This window comes from Dromiciops gliroides, chromosome 2 (genome assembly GCF_019393635.1).
Source record: "Dromiciops gliroides isolate mDroGli1 chromosome 2, mDroGli1.pri, whole genome shotgun sequence".
NCBI lineage: Eukaryota > Metazoa > Chordata > Mammalia > Microbiotheria > Microbiotheriidae > Dromiciops > Dromiciops gliroides.
Window position 1 is genome coordinate 548,568,828 of NC_057862.1, and position 15,494 is coordinate 548,584,321.

The 15,494-nt window shown below is 38.7% G+C and overlaps 1 protein-coding gene across 1 annotated transcript in view; it reads left to right on the top strand.

Annotated features, from left to right (window-relative positions):
* The window catches only part of LOC122742640 (two pore calcium channel protein 2-like), a 62,934-nt gene that overhangs the window by 19,453 nt on the left and 27,987 nt on the right, over positions 1-15,494 (top strand). Inside the window, exons 4-8 of the mRNA XM_043987023.1 lie at positions 3,708-3,836; positions 6,496-6,612; positions 6,732-6,850; positions 7,010-7,111; positions 13,922-14,048. Of these exons, the coding sequence (XP_043842958.1) occupies positions 3,708-3,836; positions 6,496-6,612; positions 6,732-6,850; positions 7,010-7,111; positions 13,922-14,048 (594 nt within the window). The remainder of the gene's footprint in view (positions 1-3,707; positions 3,837-6,495; positions 6,613-6,731; positions 6,851-7,009; positions 7,112-13,921; positions 14,049-15,494) is intronic.

Sequence of the window (15,494 nt, forward strand, 5' to 3'; positions counted from 1 at the left end):
TTTTTCCTTTTTGTCTCCCTCATTAAACTGTGAACTCCTTGAGGTCAAGGACCATCTTGCCTCTTTTTGTATTTTCAGCTGTTAGCATAGTGTCTGGCACATAGTAGATGACTAATTCATGTTTATTGACTGATCCTATCAGTGATTCTGTGTCTTCCTTACAAGTATAAAATGACAATCTTAAAATTGCAACCTGGGGGATATCCTATAGAGATGAGGTTCCTTTACAGTAATGGTTCTCAAACATCTTGTTTTCAGGACCTCTTTACACTTTGAAAAATTATTGAGGACCCCAAAGACCTTTTGTTTATGTGGGCTACATCTATTGATATTTACTATATTAGAAGTTAAAACTGCCAAAATTTAAAAAATATTTATATATTCATTTTTAGATAACAATAATAAACCCACTACATTACTATATGTGACATATTTTTAATGAAAAGTCACTACAGTGACAAAAACAAAAAAGTCATGAAAAAAGTGGCATTGTTTTACATATTTTTGCAAATCTCTTTCTTTTGTGTCTGGCTTAATAGAACAATTAGAGTCTAATATATACCTCTACATTTAACCTGTTGTTATGTGTTATTTTATTTGAAGGATGTGAAAAAAAAATCTGGCCTCATGCAAATAAATAGTTAGAAAAGGGAGGAGTGCTTTAAAAGGCAAATTGTGTCTTAAGTAATTATTATGAAAATAATTCTGACCTTGCACATACTCTGAAAGGTTCCCAGACTACACTTTGAGAACCACTACTTTATTGAATAGTCATAGTGCTTTAAAAGAATAAAAAAACCCAACAACAACCTCATTACTTTCTGCAAGTTACACAAGGCAGAGCAGTATGTCTTCATAGTGAAATGTAAAAAAGATACTTCTCAGCCTGGCTGCTATTTGTCCTTTACTCATTTAAAGGTAAACGGGGGGGGGGGGGGGGGGCGCAGCTAGGTGGCGAAGTGGATAGAGTACAGCCCCTGGAGTCAGGAGTACCTGAGTTCAAATCCGGCCTCCGACACTTAATACTTACTAGCTGTGTGACCCTGGGCAAGTCACTTAACCCCCATTGCCTCACTAAAAAAAAAAAAAAAAAAGGTAAACAGTGGGAGGACCCCAGGCAAATTTCTTAAGTTTGTCTTCTGATTCTTTTATTTTCTTCCCCCTTTTTATCAATAACCTCCCTTTCAGGTACCAATGATGTCCTATTCTAACTCCCTTTTGCCTATCAGAACAGCAAGAAAGGATGTGACTAGTCAGTCATTCAGATGTCTTTCTAGGGCTCTGAGAGCCTGACAGCTCTCCTTTGTTTTGCTCCCCAAGATGATTTATTGGACTCTTTCCTGTTTTGAGGAGGAAAAATGGGCTGAAAGAGCTACTTCAGAACATCAGTATCCTGGAAAAACAGCTGAATAAACTGTCTTTGGCATGAATGAGTTTGTCGTGTCTTAATAATCCCCAAACTTTTTTTCAACGTGCAGAATTTTGTTTTATTCAGAATGAGCCTGATTATATAACATACAAGATCAGCTAATATTTCACTTATTATAAAAATTATTAACACAATACAATTCGTGGCAGTTCTCTTCTAGGAAATAGGGGTTCTGGCAGCCAGATTCACAGGTAGCATCCAGTACTCTAGTCTACTCCCAATAGGTGATCTCCATTTAATCTTCAATTCCATTTACTTCTCTCATACTAATGTGGATGAAGAGTTAGATGTTACAGTTTCAACTTTCTCTGGCTTAGAGTTGGATTATCCCAAGTAACTCCACCATCTTAAAGGCAGATAATACAAAGTACAGGTTCTTCAGGCCCCTTGCTCAGAACACTTGGCTACTTACAAGCAGGTTTTTTGTTTGTTTGTTTGTTTTAGTGAGGCAATTGGGGTTAGGTGACTTGCCCAGGGTCACACAGCTAGTAAGTATTAAGTGTCCGAGGCCGGATTTGAACTCAGGTACTCCTGACTCCAGGGCCAGTGCTCCATTCACTGCGCCATCTAGCTGCCCCTTACAGTTTTTATGAAGGTTAAGTGGGAAATAAATTTAATGGCCAGAGAGAAAGGACTTAAGACAAGAGCAGGAATCAGGAACTCTATTGAGAGTTCCTATGCCTTTAGGCATAGGGAAAAGAAGAATGGGAAAAAAGGGAAAGAAAAGATAGAATGGAAGAAAAAGAGAAGGAAAAATAAAGACAAGGAAAAAGGTTTTAATGGTGGAGGGCCAGCAACAGTTGCCTCAGGTGGCCCTGGGACCTCTGAGTACTAATGCCCCAAGTTACTTCTCCTCAGGCTAGAGGGAGAGGTCTTGAATGGAGGGAATGGTGCTCCTAGTCTCTGGTCCCTTTCATTATATTGGTAACAGAAATTACCTTTTAAGCAGAGTCTGGAGTTTGTCATTTTAGTAAATCACCAGTATTTAAGAATCTGAATGATTATCCTAAGAGCTACCATTATGGTGATTTCAATTTAGTTGATTACTTTGAGCTCTTTTGAATGTATACATTTTCTTTTTGTTTGGAGAAGTCTAAGTCTTAGGTGGTCTCCTTATATCTTAATTGTTTCTTTTTCACTCGGGTAAAGCCCAGTGTGAATCTCCTTAAGCCATGGAAAAATTGAACCAGGTAGCACTGTTATATATATTCTTCACCTAGCTGTAGCAGTAAATGAGGAAAATATGGCTGATGGATGGCATCTGGCCAGTTCTGGGCATCAAGACAGAAACCTGAATTTTGAGGGTTCACAGCACTTCTTTTCTTTTTTTGTCAGCACAACAGTAATTTGAGGAGAGGGGAGAGCATTCTTTATTTTTATTTTTTTATTTTTTTGCAGGACAATGAGGGTTAAGTGACTTGCCCAGGGTCACACAGTTAGTAAGCGTCAAGTGTCTGAGGACAAATTTGAACTCAGGTCCTCCTGAATCCAGGGCCGGTGCTTTATCCACTGTGCCACCTAGCTGCCCCGGGATTATGTTTTGCCTTTTATTTGTATCCCCAACATTTACTACAGTGCCTGGCACATAGTCAGCTTCATAAATATTTGTTGACTGACTGAGAACAAGTTGGGTCCCTCTCGTCTCCCCACCTTTTCTAACCTTAATCAAACTCCTTCCCTCCCCCTTTCCTTTCTCCAAGAGTGTCTGATACTGATTTTGTGTTTACTGTCGCATTCGGTAATTGAGGTAGGCATAATGCCATCACCCATTTTGTGCCCTCACCCTGACTTTCTGGAATGTCTTTTTATGCTTCCAATGTTATTTCTATCTCCCAGTACAAAAGTTTCTCCTAAAGAAAAGTGCCACCAAAATATATCCTCTTTATTTGTGGTGCTGTTACTGTATAATTGAAATCTACTAGGCCACTTGGATGGGCTTCATATAATCAGGGTTTGATGTCACTAGCAATTCCCCTTTCCCAGGCATAAGGGGATCATTTTACAGATGAGAAAACTGAGGCAAACAGGGTTAAGTGACTTGCCCAGGGTCACACAGCTAGTAACTGTCTGAGGTCACATTTGAACTCAGGTCCTCCTGACTCCAGGGCGCCACCTAGCTGCCCCTTTATAACAATTTTCAATGGTACTAAGTTTCATTTTCTGATCTTTTGAGAGAGAAGAGGAATGATGGCAAAAAGGGATAAGAGAAAACTAAAGGTTAACTTAGAAATATTAAGACAAATGATAATAAATCTGGTTCTGATTTTTCAATGTGTAGGCTACCTCACTTATTGAAATTCTCTGCCTTTGTGCATTCTTTGGGCGGCTTGTACAATATGCAAAAGTCACTCCACGCACGTATTTCTGGAAGGATACAAAAAACATCTGTGTCATGCTAACCATACTGGTGAGTCTTGTGTGTTGTGTTCTAAAAGATTTGGCAGAGAAAAATGACGGATTTTGTGGCTTGGTCTGTTCTTTATAGATTTCCTTCATGGACAAGGATGCTAAATGGGTCTTTCCTTTTTACTGAAACTTGGCTAATGTCCTTGTTTCCTTTGCCTTTTATGTCATTCTGGGATTGTTGCTTGTGGCCAGGAAGTTGTGGTTTGGTTTAAATTCTGGGGAGAAGGAGAATCACTGGTCAGGTCAGAGTTTGTTAAACTTTGTCACTGTCTATTTCTTTAAAACACACACACACACACACACACACACACACACACACACACACACAAACAAACCAAGAATCTGAAGTTTCACTGTGCCGTGTATGGAGGCCAAACTTAATACTTGCCTTTATGGCCACTGTGTTCAATGATATATGTACAGGTGGGTGGGAAAGAGAAGATATTGTAGAGTTTCTGGAAACATTTCTCAAAGGATCACATCATCAAAGATAGTAAATTTGACCTTTGGGGGAAAAATTGATACCTTTTGCTTTTGTATCACTTACATTTCTCCTTGCATTCCCTTTTCCCTCCTCCCAGAATCCCATCCTTTATTAAAAGTTTCTGTTTTAAAGGAAGAAGAAAAAGTCAGCAAAGACATTCAATAATTTTTTTTTGGGGGGGGGCAATGAGGGTTAAGTGACTTTCCCAGGGTCACACAGCTAGTAAGTGTCAAGTATCTGAGGTACTCACTCCTGAATCCAGGGCTGGTGCTTTATCCATTGCGCCACCTAGCTGCCCCATCAATATATTTTTAAAAATCTAATATTTGCTTTATACCTGTGGTTTTGTAAAACCTTTGTAGAAACTGATCCTTAAAAAAAATATCCAGTATCTTACCTGTCATATCTTGTGCTTATTCTTATACATACTATATTGGCAGGGGGGGGGGAATCTGCTTCCTATTCCCTTGGATATTTGTATTCCTTGTATTCTTTTAAAGAAATATTATTTGGCAGTTCTTTTTTTTCTTTTTAAAGATTTAACTATTTTATTTTTTTACTTTAAAAAAAATGTTTTATTGTTGAATGTTTTATTTTTTTAAACATTATTCTGATCCCAGTGACAGTCTCCCAGCACCAGGTGAACCCTTCCTTGTAACAAAGAACTACAGCCAAGCAAAAAGTCAATGGATTGGCCATGTCTGAAAAGTGTGCTTCCTTCTGCCTCTAGAGATGGAATGCTCTCTGCTTCCTTGTTGTAAAGTCATGATTTATTCCCTGGATCCTTCCTATCCTAAAATGAAATAAAGTAGACATGACTTTTTTTTTTTTAGAACACTGTTTAGAAACAGGGTTAGGAGTAGGAGTGAGAGATTTTTCTGTCACTTTCATTCTTTAAAGGGAATAGGCTTATAACAGACATGAAACTTTAATCCATCCAAAATAAAATATTTAGTGCTAGGTATATGTCTCATCTCATCAAGTCAATTTTTATCCCCTTGAGAACAAAGACCTAGGCTTATTCTTACTTCTCTCTTTCTCATTGCTTTGTATTTATGTACTTACTTTGTATGTATCTTGTATAAACTTATATATATATATACATATACATATATATATATATATATATATATATACATACAACTCATGCACACATTTCTTTTGTATTTCCTTTATATACACTTGTCCCCTTTTGATAGAATTAAGCAGCTTTAGGGCAGGGAGTTTTATTTTTATCTTTTAATCTCTAGCATCTAGTACAGATGCTTAATAAAAGATTCCTAGTATCTTGGACATAGTAGACACTCCATAAATGATTTTTTGTTCCTCTTCTCCCCTACCTCCTCCTTTTCTTTCCCCAGAATTGGGTCTCCCTATCTCATTTGGGTGAGAAGTACAACAGCTACTCATGGGCTCAATCTCAACATTTTGTCATTGTTCAGACATTTTCAGTTGTGTCTGACTCTTTGTGACCTCGTTTGGGGCTTTCTTGGCAAAGATACTGGTGTGGTTTGCCATTTCCTTCTCTAGCTCATTTTACAGATGAGGAACTGAGGCAAACAAGGTTAAGTGACTTGCCTAAGGTCACAAAGTGGCTGAGGTCAGATTGGAACTCAGGAATATGAGTCTTCCTGTTTCCAAGCCCAGCACTCTATCTGTTGCACCACCTAGCTGCCCCATGGAGGCTTTAACCTCCTCCATTTTCCTGGTTGGACTGATTTACTCCACCTCAGCTTGGTGGTCCTCCATTCCCAGGAACTTGCCCTACTAGTGCTGGACTTTGTGTGGACACCTGATGACTTTAGTCCAGCTGCAGCTCAGAACTCCCAAACTCAGGTCATCTAACAGCTTCAGCTTCCCCCAGCAGCAGGGATTGCAGGCATGACCCACCATGCCCTGCTGCTTTTTGTTTTTCAACAAAGATTTGAGCACCAACAGCCAAAGATTTGAGCTAGGACAACATCTATTAATTGCATTATTTACTTGGTTGGCTAACCCTCTTGTCTCTTGAACAAACTATAGCCTAAACCCATCCCAAAGTGACAAAATCTGAATTATAAAGTCTAAATTAATGAGATTTCACTGCATTTTAGTGGTTGCTCCTTAAAACCACTTATTGTTAGCCTCTTTTCCTCTACCAGTCATCTCTTAACTACTTATTTTATTTCTTTTATAGCTGACCTTTTTAGATCTAATTATTTATGGATGCCTCCGAGTCTTTAACATCCACAGTGTGCGATGGTCAAGATTGCTGAGGCCTTTCTTCTTAATCAACTTTCCTGAAAGTCGTCAGGTAAGAGGGTTGGCTTGAGATGTTACAGATTTGTTGTTGTTTTTTTTCTCAGATAGACAGCTAGTCATATTGGTAGTTTTATTTGCATACCAAGTAAAATTAAATATTTGCCTTGGCAGATTCGAAGAGCCTTCCGTAGCATCCGAAATACTTTGCCAGAAGTTCTCTATGTATTTCTCCTGCTCATGTTCAATGTGTTGATGTTCTCCCTTATGGCTTTGAAATTGTTTGGTGATAGGTAAGGACACTGCTAGAATTGTATTTTCTGGGCCCTTCTGCATTTGAGTTATCCCTTATTCCAAGAAGGACTCTTGACTTTATCACTGAACAATGACAAGCACTTTCCTGAAAGGTCAAAAAGTACATTGTTGTGTTTTTCCTTTTTCTCTCTTTTTAGAAATCTTAAAACAGTGGAAGGATCATCCTATTTTACAAATCTCCTAGATATAATGTTTGATCTCTATGTGCTGGTGACCACAGCTAACAGCCCTGATGTTATGTATGTATTTTACCATTTATCCTTCATTGTGGGGTAACTAGGTGGTACAGTGGATAGAGAAGGAGGATGTGAGTTAAAATCTGGACTCAGACACTTGATGCACTAGCTGTGTGACCCTGGGTAAGTCACATAACCCTGATTGCCTCAAACATCCAGGGCCATCTCTAGTTGTCCTGACGTATATCTTGTAATTGCACCCAGATGGCTCTGTAAGAGAGAGTGGGGCTGGTGACTTTGCATAGTCTTTCTTCACTTAAATCCAATTCACTGCAAGTCATGACATCACCTCCCATGGTCCTCTTTGAGAATGAAAAACAAACCACAATCCTTCATTGTATTAATATCAATGCTAGGATTTAGTTACCTGAGCACAACTACATGTTAGGAGAGTAGAAGTAGTTTTTTATTTTTGATGCAAGAAATATCACGAGAGAAACAAAAGTTTTCTGTGTTCTTTCTAAATGGATTATTGAGAAGACCACGAGATAGGGGGATGCTATGATCTTTATTCATTTGGTGGAGGGTAGTACCAGCTAACATGTGAATAATATTAGAAAAAGAATTTTTAATCGAAATCTCTTCAGCTAATTTATAGATATCTTACTATTGGTATATGAACTCTCTCAGAGACTCATGCCATATAGATATTGATTCTTTTTTTAAGGAAAAGTTTCCTTCCACCCCTCTCTATAAGACCAACATGCTGTTATCATGAATTCTGAGGAATGAAGGATTGATTCCACAGGTCCCACCTAAAGGGCTTGAGCCATGATGAATTCTGTAAACCTGAATTGAAAAGAAAGGAGACATCAATTCAGCATGCATTAAGCACCCACTATGTTCAGGGTCTTCCAGCACAATTATGAATACAATGATGTCTGAGCTGTAGTCTCTACTCTCAAGCAATTTCTATTTTAATAGGGAAGATAAGACATGGCTACAAATAAAAATGAGAGGGAGATTAGCAATAATAATGATGATGATGATGAATAATGTGATTAGATGTTGTAAAAGGTCAAAGAAGGAGAAATACCTTCTGGTTGGTGAAACTAAGGTAGGTTTTGTGGAGGAAGTAGCTCTTGAGCTGAAGCTTAGAGAATGAATTCGCTTTCATCAACCAATCACTAAGCATTTATGAAGCATTTTCTATGTGCCAGGTACTTTACTATGTTCTGAGGGTACAAGAAAAAAAGAAATTCCTTGCCTGCAAGATACTTACATTTTATAAGGGGAGATGAGACATGCATGTAAAAATATATTCAAAATAAAGATTTGTGTGTTAGGGAGATAATCCTAAAAAGCAAGGTGCAGATAATGAGGTGTTAAACTAATTCTAAATAGGTGCTTATACCATGTATTGTTTTATGATGTGGGAACAGGTTTGATTGAATTGGAAGAGGCAACTGAAATTGACAGAGTATCTCAGTTTGAGACAGGGAACAGAAAAAGTTTCCAGATAGACTCAAGGAGATAGCCTTACAAGCAGGAAGCAGGTTCAAGAAGTGAGAATACTCTCTGGCAGTAGAGATAAAAGGGAATTAGCCTTGGAAGTTGATAGGCCAGCTATAGGGAGGAGAAGACTCAGGAAACCCAGTGAAATAGCTTACTCAGTAGAGATACTGTGTCCAGAGGGGAACAACATGAGGATTATTTGAGGAAAGAACTCACTGGGGTCTTGAAATGCCTGAGGCATGAGCTACTTTGGCCACATGTGTTCCCTACCTGAGTATATGACTGACATACTCTCAGTTTGTGTCTACTCTTCCTATGGACTTAGGGGAGTGTTCCTTAGGTTAATGGGGAAGGGAGGGAAGAGAGCAATGTTTTGTAACTTCTTTTCTTACTATGCTATTTTAGTAAATACCTTTGCTTTGAGCCAGTTGGTTAACTGTTAAAAGAAAGCACACTGGTGGGGATCAGTCAGCTACAGTTCTAGGAATGTGTAATCCCAGGAACCCTTGAAGCTGAGGGTAATAGTTGCTTTATGGGGAGGTAGTCTAGAAGGGGGTGCTACAAATACTAGGTGACTTTTTAGCAGCTGATGGGAATCAGAAAAGGCTTTCATGCAGAAGTTTATACTAGAGATGAGTTTGGAAGGAAAAGTGATTCTAAGAAGCAGTTTGTGGGGAAGATATTACAGGTAATTAGATCAATCATGGATAATGTAATAAGGAGTTCATACTTTGATAATTTGATGAATTCATGTTCATATCATCATGAGTACTTCCTTTACTATTATGGATTACAATTCCTTCATGTCCCATTCTATGTGATTCTTTATCTATAGCTTTCGTAAATTCTCTAGAGAGGATTCATTCAATATCCTGCATCCCACTTCTGATTTTCTTAATATTTTTTCCTTAATAAGGCAGTACCCAGGATGATATTCTACTTTCCTTCTTTTTCCCAACATAATTAGCCTATCTCCCAGTCTTATATGTCCTTGATTATGAGAACAAGACCTGATTTCCAAGTTTTCATTAAAATCCAACTTATGGTAAATAATATGAACTCATAGTTGTCTCACTGATTGTAATTATGACTTATTCCAGCATTGCTTGCCAGTCTGGGAGCAGAGATTGGAGTCTACCCAACAGTATAAATGGATAAGGAAGATGTAGTGAAAGATCAAGCAGCCAAGAAATGTTAAGATGCTATCAAGAACCTTGACATAGTGAAGTCAGAAAAGTATTTAGTGCAAGAGGATGGCAAGGTCACTAAGAGAAGTGACAGAATGAAGACCATATTCAGCAGGACTGCAGAAGTGGAATAGGTAGAGGGAAAGGAGGTTGTTGTCAGGTAGTACAGTTTTGAATGATGAGGTTCAAGGTATGACTTTACTAATGAGTGGCTAGAGTTGAGCTGAAGGTCTTTGGTGTTGAAGTCAAGGAATGGTAGGGTCAGGATGTTGGAGGGGTCATTCTCATGAATGCTGATATTTAAAGTTTGACAACAGAAGGGAAATATAGAAGTTTATTTAACTTTGTAAAATCAGAGTGTTCATTGGACTAGGTGATCTCTAAAGGGATCTTCTGGTTCTGAAGTTCTGGAAAGACTTGGAAAATTCATTCTGTTTGTATCTCTATTTATGAAATGCCCCCACTTCATAGCTTGATTACAGATGAAGTCATTGCAGGAAGATGTTTTCTGAGCCTGCTTTCCTGTTAGAATTTGTGAGGTATGGAAAATGGAGGCATTCTTGTGGAAATTCAAAAATATGAATCCTAATGTCTTTAATAGAAGGCATTATTGACCTGAAGCATTTGTTTGTCTTAAAGAAGATTTATTCTTCCTATCATGTCCTCAGTAATGGATTAATTTACCAGTTTTCTCCCCCATTGCACATGCTGTGCAAGATTAGGTTGCTAGTCGTGGCACATACTCTGTGTGCTACTTCAACTTGAGGTAAGAAGGGCTAAAATCCTCCTTGAAGTACAGTCTGAATCAAAATCTACTTGCCCTTCCTTCACCTCCATTTCTACCTGTTGAAATCTGACCATTTCTTCAAAGCCCAGCTCAACTGTCCTTAAACTCCTTAACTCTCATTGTCCCGCAACAAAAAAATGTCCTTAAACTCTCTGTCATCGCTGACTCCCCCTGATACTTTCTCTTCCTTGAGGTTTTATGATAACACTCTATCTTGGTTCTCCTCCTACTTGTTTGATCATGTCTTCTCATTATCCTTTGACAGATCATTACCCAGGTCTTGCCCCCTAACCCTGGGTATCCTCAAGGTTCTGTCCTGGGTTGTTTTCTTTTTTTCTCACTGTGATTTCTGTTAGTGACCTCATCACTTTTCATGGGTTCAGTTATCATGTTTATACAAATGGATCCCAGATCTACATATATCCAACTCTCTTCTCTCCCCTAAACTCCAGTACCATGTTACCAAATCTCTGTTAGACATTTCCAACTGGATGTCTCATAGTCATCTCAAACTCAGCAGGCCCAAACTTGAACTCATTGTTTTCTGCTAACCCTGCCTGTGCTCCAAATATCCCTTTTCCTGTTAAAGGCATCTTTTCAGTTATTCAGGTTCAAAAATTCTGAGTCATCCTTGATTGTTCCCTGTCCTTCAATATCCAATCAATTGCCAAAGTGTATATAGGGTCTTCCTCACACCAGTCTTCTGTTCACTCACACAGATACCACCCTAGTTTGGGCCCTCACCCCCTTTCACTTGTGCTATTTCTGTAGCCTCCTAATTGGTCTTTCTATCCTCAGTCTCTCTCCTATTTGATTTATTCTCTAAATAGCTGACAAAGTAATATTTGTAAAGCACACGTTTGGTCATGTCACACCTTAACTAAAGAAAGTTCAGTCACTCCTTATTTGTTCTAGGATCAAATACAAATCTTCGCTTAACATTTAAAACCTATCACAAGCTGGCTCCCTTCCTCCCCTTCATGCATTCTATATTCTAGCCAAATTGAACTACTTCCTCTTCCATGAACTCAATATTCCATTCCCCCAGCTACATGCCTTTGCCTAGGCTGTCCTATTTTTCCTATAAAATATTCCTTCCCTATCTAAGCCTCTTTGAAATCTGAGCTCATTTAAAGGCTTAGCTCAAGTACTAACTCCCATGGAAAACCTTTCCTGGTCCTTTAGTTATTATTGCCCTCTCCCTATTCCTTAAATTATCATGATACCCAATCTGTTTACCTATAATATCTCTGTAGAAGAATGTAAATTCACTGTGAGCAAAGACTATTTTAACTTTGAGTCCTCAGCTTATTTTTCCTTTGAATCCTCAGCATCCAGAATGGCACTTTGCATAGGATAGGTGCTTAATAAATGTTTGCAGGATGGGATTGAACTAGATGAAACCTTCAATGATTTTTTTAAATGGCTTCTCCTTTTCCACTTTATCATCTTTTCTACTCGAATAATACTTTGTGGTATCTTTGCTATGATATAAAATAATATAAGCACATAGTTATTTATGTATATCATATAGTCCCTGCTAGACTCTAATAAGCTCTTTGGAAACAGGGACCATATTTAATTTATCTTAAATCACCATAATACCCAGCATTATGCCTTGAACATTTTAGACTTTTAATAAACATTTTATTGAATTGAATTTTTAATACTAAGTAATAGCAAGTTCTAAAATTAAGGAAGCAGAACCAAGTTGAATTCTTTAAAAATCAGAAGCATCATAGGAGATAAAAATGCAAATATTCATTTAAAGGCAATTTTCTATTCTAGATTTTTTTCTAACTCTTCCCCCTCTAAGTAACAGCTTGATATACCAGTAGGCGTTCTGATATGCTACTTATTCCAGGACTATTTTAATATTAAAAGGAGATACCCAGACAGGTAGCAATTAATCCAAAGGAATAAATTAAAGATGATGTAACAAAAGACCATCTCTTCCACCAAGGGACCCTGGCTCTGTGCTCATGTTCAGACCAACTTTAGTTCTGGGGCATCTTGGCTTCTAAAGAGAGTTACAAGGCTCTTTCTCCTTGGCTTTCTATGCCCCTCACCCACCCAGGAGTCCCAGGGAAAATCACTTAAGTTTTAGGTTTACCTCATATCTTAGGATCCTTCCCGAAGGAAGTTAATCAGGTACTCAAAGTACAGTGTATATCAGGTATGGGACAGCTATTTGCTTCTTATACACAAAAGAAATGGTCAGAAGACTCATAAATGTACACTGAAAAAGCCTTAAAACATGATACCATAACCAAGTCATGTTATACTCTCTTGGGAAGTCAGTCCAAACACCAAAAATCTGAAACAATTTATTGGATGCTAAGTGGCCACTTTATCTTCACCTCAGTTCTGCACTATCAAAACAACTGCCATAATATTCCTTTGTTCAGGCCCACCAGGTTTGGCTTGGGCTCATCCCCTTGACAGTGGTCATCTTCTATGAAAGGGGCATAGGTACAGAAAACCCCTCCTGCCCTTTTTTTTTGGGGGGGGGGGCAATGAGGGTTAAGTGACTTGCCCAGGGTCACACAGCTAGTAAGTGTCAAGTGTCTGAGGCCAGATTTGAACTCAGGTCCTCCTGAATCCGTGGTCAGTGCTCCTCCCACTACTTTTGATTGCAGGACCTAGGAATTCCTGACCTCATCAACTCACGAGGTTGTCTCTGAGGCTACCTCTATCTCAAGAATGCTGTCTTGTCACCTAGACTCAGGGAAAGGATCACAAGTTGAAGAAACATCCAGGGACTTGAGATCTAGTGTTAGTCTTCCCTGAGCATCGCATGTTCCTGCTTTCATCTGTGAGCAGACAAAATCTTATAATGATGAGCCCATCCCTGGAAGTGCCCCAGGGAGTTCAGCTCAGCTCCGTGTATTCTCTTCCATTGTTCCAGTGGCACCTTTCACAATGATCTACCTTCAGGGAGGCAGATCAATGAATGAATTTATTGAATACTTATTATGTACCAGGCACTGTGCCAGCCATTGGCTATGAGGTGTGTGGAGGGGAGTTTTCCTTGTGACCCTTATAGAAATCAAGGAAACAGATGCTGGAAGGGGTCTTGGAGATAACCTTGTACAATCCCTTCATTTTTCAAATGAGAAAATTCATCTCCAGAGAAGAGAAGTGATCTATCTAAGGTCCTATAGTGGGTCAATGGAAGAGCCTGAATTAGGAGTCTGGTCTCCTGCCACCCCATCCAAGGCCCTTCCCATTACAATGAGCTGCCTCAAATCTTAGCACCATACGTGTAGGAGTCATTTGCCTCAGAAAAGCACAGAAAGCAGGTGAAGAAGGTGATTAAGATGAAAATCCAAAACTGATTGCTATAAAAACAGCTAAATTTTGCTTTGTTTTGTTCCTTTCCAGGATGCCTGCTTACAACTTAGGTTGGCGATATTCTCTCTTTTTCATAACCTACATTGTCATCAATACCTACATCTTCATGTCTGTCTTTCTAGCTGTTGTGTACAATAATTACAGAAAGCATTTAAAGGTAATGTATAGAAAGCAAAAGGGCAAGAAGTGGGAAGGAAGGGGAGACGGGGCCATGATTTCATTGTCATAGGGAATTTCCTGTGAGCAGTTTCCCAGCTACCAATACACATTAGGATCTGCTTTGTAATTTGGAGTCTGAGTTGCCTGGGACACCAAAAGGTTGTCATTTACCCCAGGGTCATATGGCCTTCATGTGTTATAGGGAGCACTTGAATATAGTCTTCCTGACTCCACAGCTAGCTCGCTATCTACTAAGATACTTGGTAAAAACATTGGAATTTTACTTCAAGAACATGTGATTTATTAGTACAAATACTCCTGTTAATGGAGATGCTCAACACGTGCTGGGAAGTTGACTTCAGGGGTCGGCTTGTCCAAAAATACCCTCTCAAACTTAACTAGGCTGGTTCTTAGCAATAGAAACGGTGTCTATTATAGGTTCATATCTGAAGCTTCTCTAGCTTGGTAGAATCTACCAGAGTTTACTTCCTTTGAGAATTTAGTTTAATTCATCAAATGTATATTAAAGGGGGCAGCTAGGTGGAGCAGTGGATAGAGCACCAGCCCTGGAGTCAGTAGTACCTGAGTTCAAATCCGGCCTCAGACACGTAACACTTACTAGCTGGGTGACCCTGGGCAAGTCACTTAACCCCAATTGCCTCACTAAAAAAAAAAAAAAAGTATATTAAAGGCCTACCATGTGCTAGACTGTGAGTATAAAGACAAAAACTATATCATCTTTGCATTTAAGAAGCTTACCCAGAGAACCCAGATTCACCTTTAAGGTGGAATGAGGAATTAGAAGTATATGAAACTTTTTTTTTTAAGTTACCATTTAGACCAAATATAGGCCGTCTCTCTAAAATGAGATCTTTTTGAAAGGAAAAACAATCTGTAGGAATATATGACAAGACTAATTTTAGAAGCTCAGCTCAGGTTTTCTATAAGCCAGTTTTATGGGCAGCTGTACAGCCTATAGTATATTCAGAGCAATACAGTAACACAAAATTATCTACTTGGCTCTGTTTCATTTGATTTTTTTCTTGTTCATTTTAGTTTTTTCTTGAACACTTTTATATGCCATTTGGGTACTTTGTTTTTGTTTGCTTTTGTTTGTTTTTGGTTTTTTCTTCTTCTTTTAAATTCTTTGTTATACTTTCCTATTTTTCCATATAAATATTTTATTATTTTCCAGTTACATTTAGCGATAATTTTCAACATTTGTTTTTATAAGATTTTTTGGTAAAAAAGTTTTAACAGTCGGTTAGATAATGGAGAGACGCCAGTTTTTTTTTTTAGGACCACCCTTTTGGGGAGGAGACCAACGGCATGAGCTACGCACACCAGTCCGCCTGCGACTCACGCCAGATTGCCTGCTGAGCACTCGACTTCCGGGGTGCGAGCTTAAAAGGCAAGGAGAGAACGGAAGTGGGGCCTTTTTTCC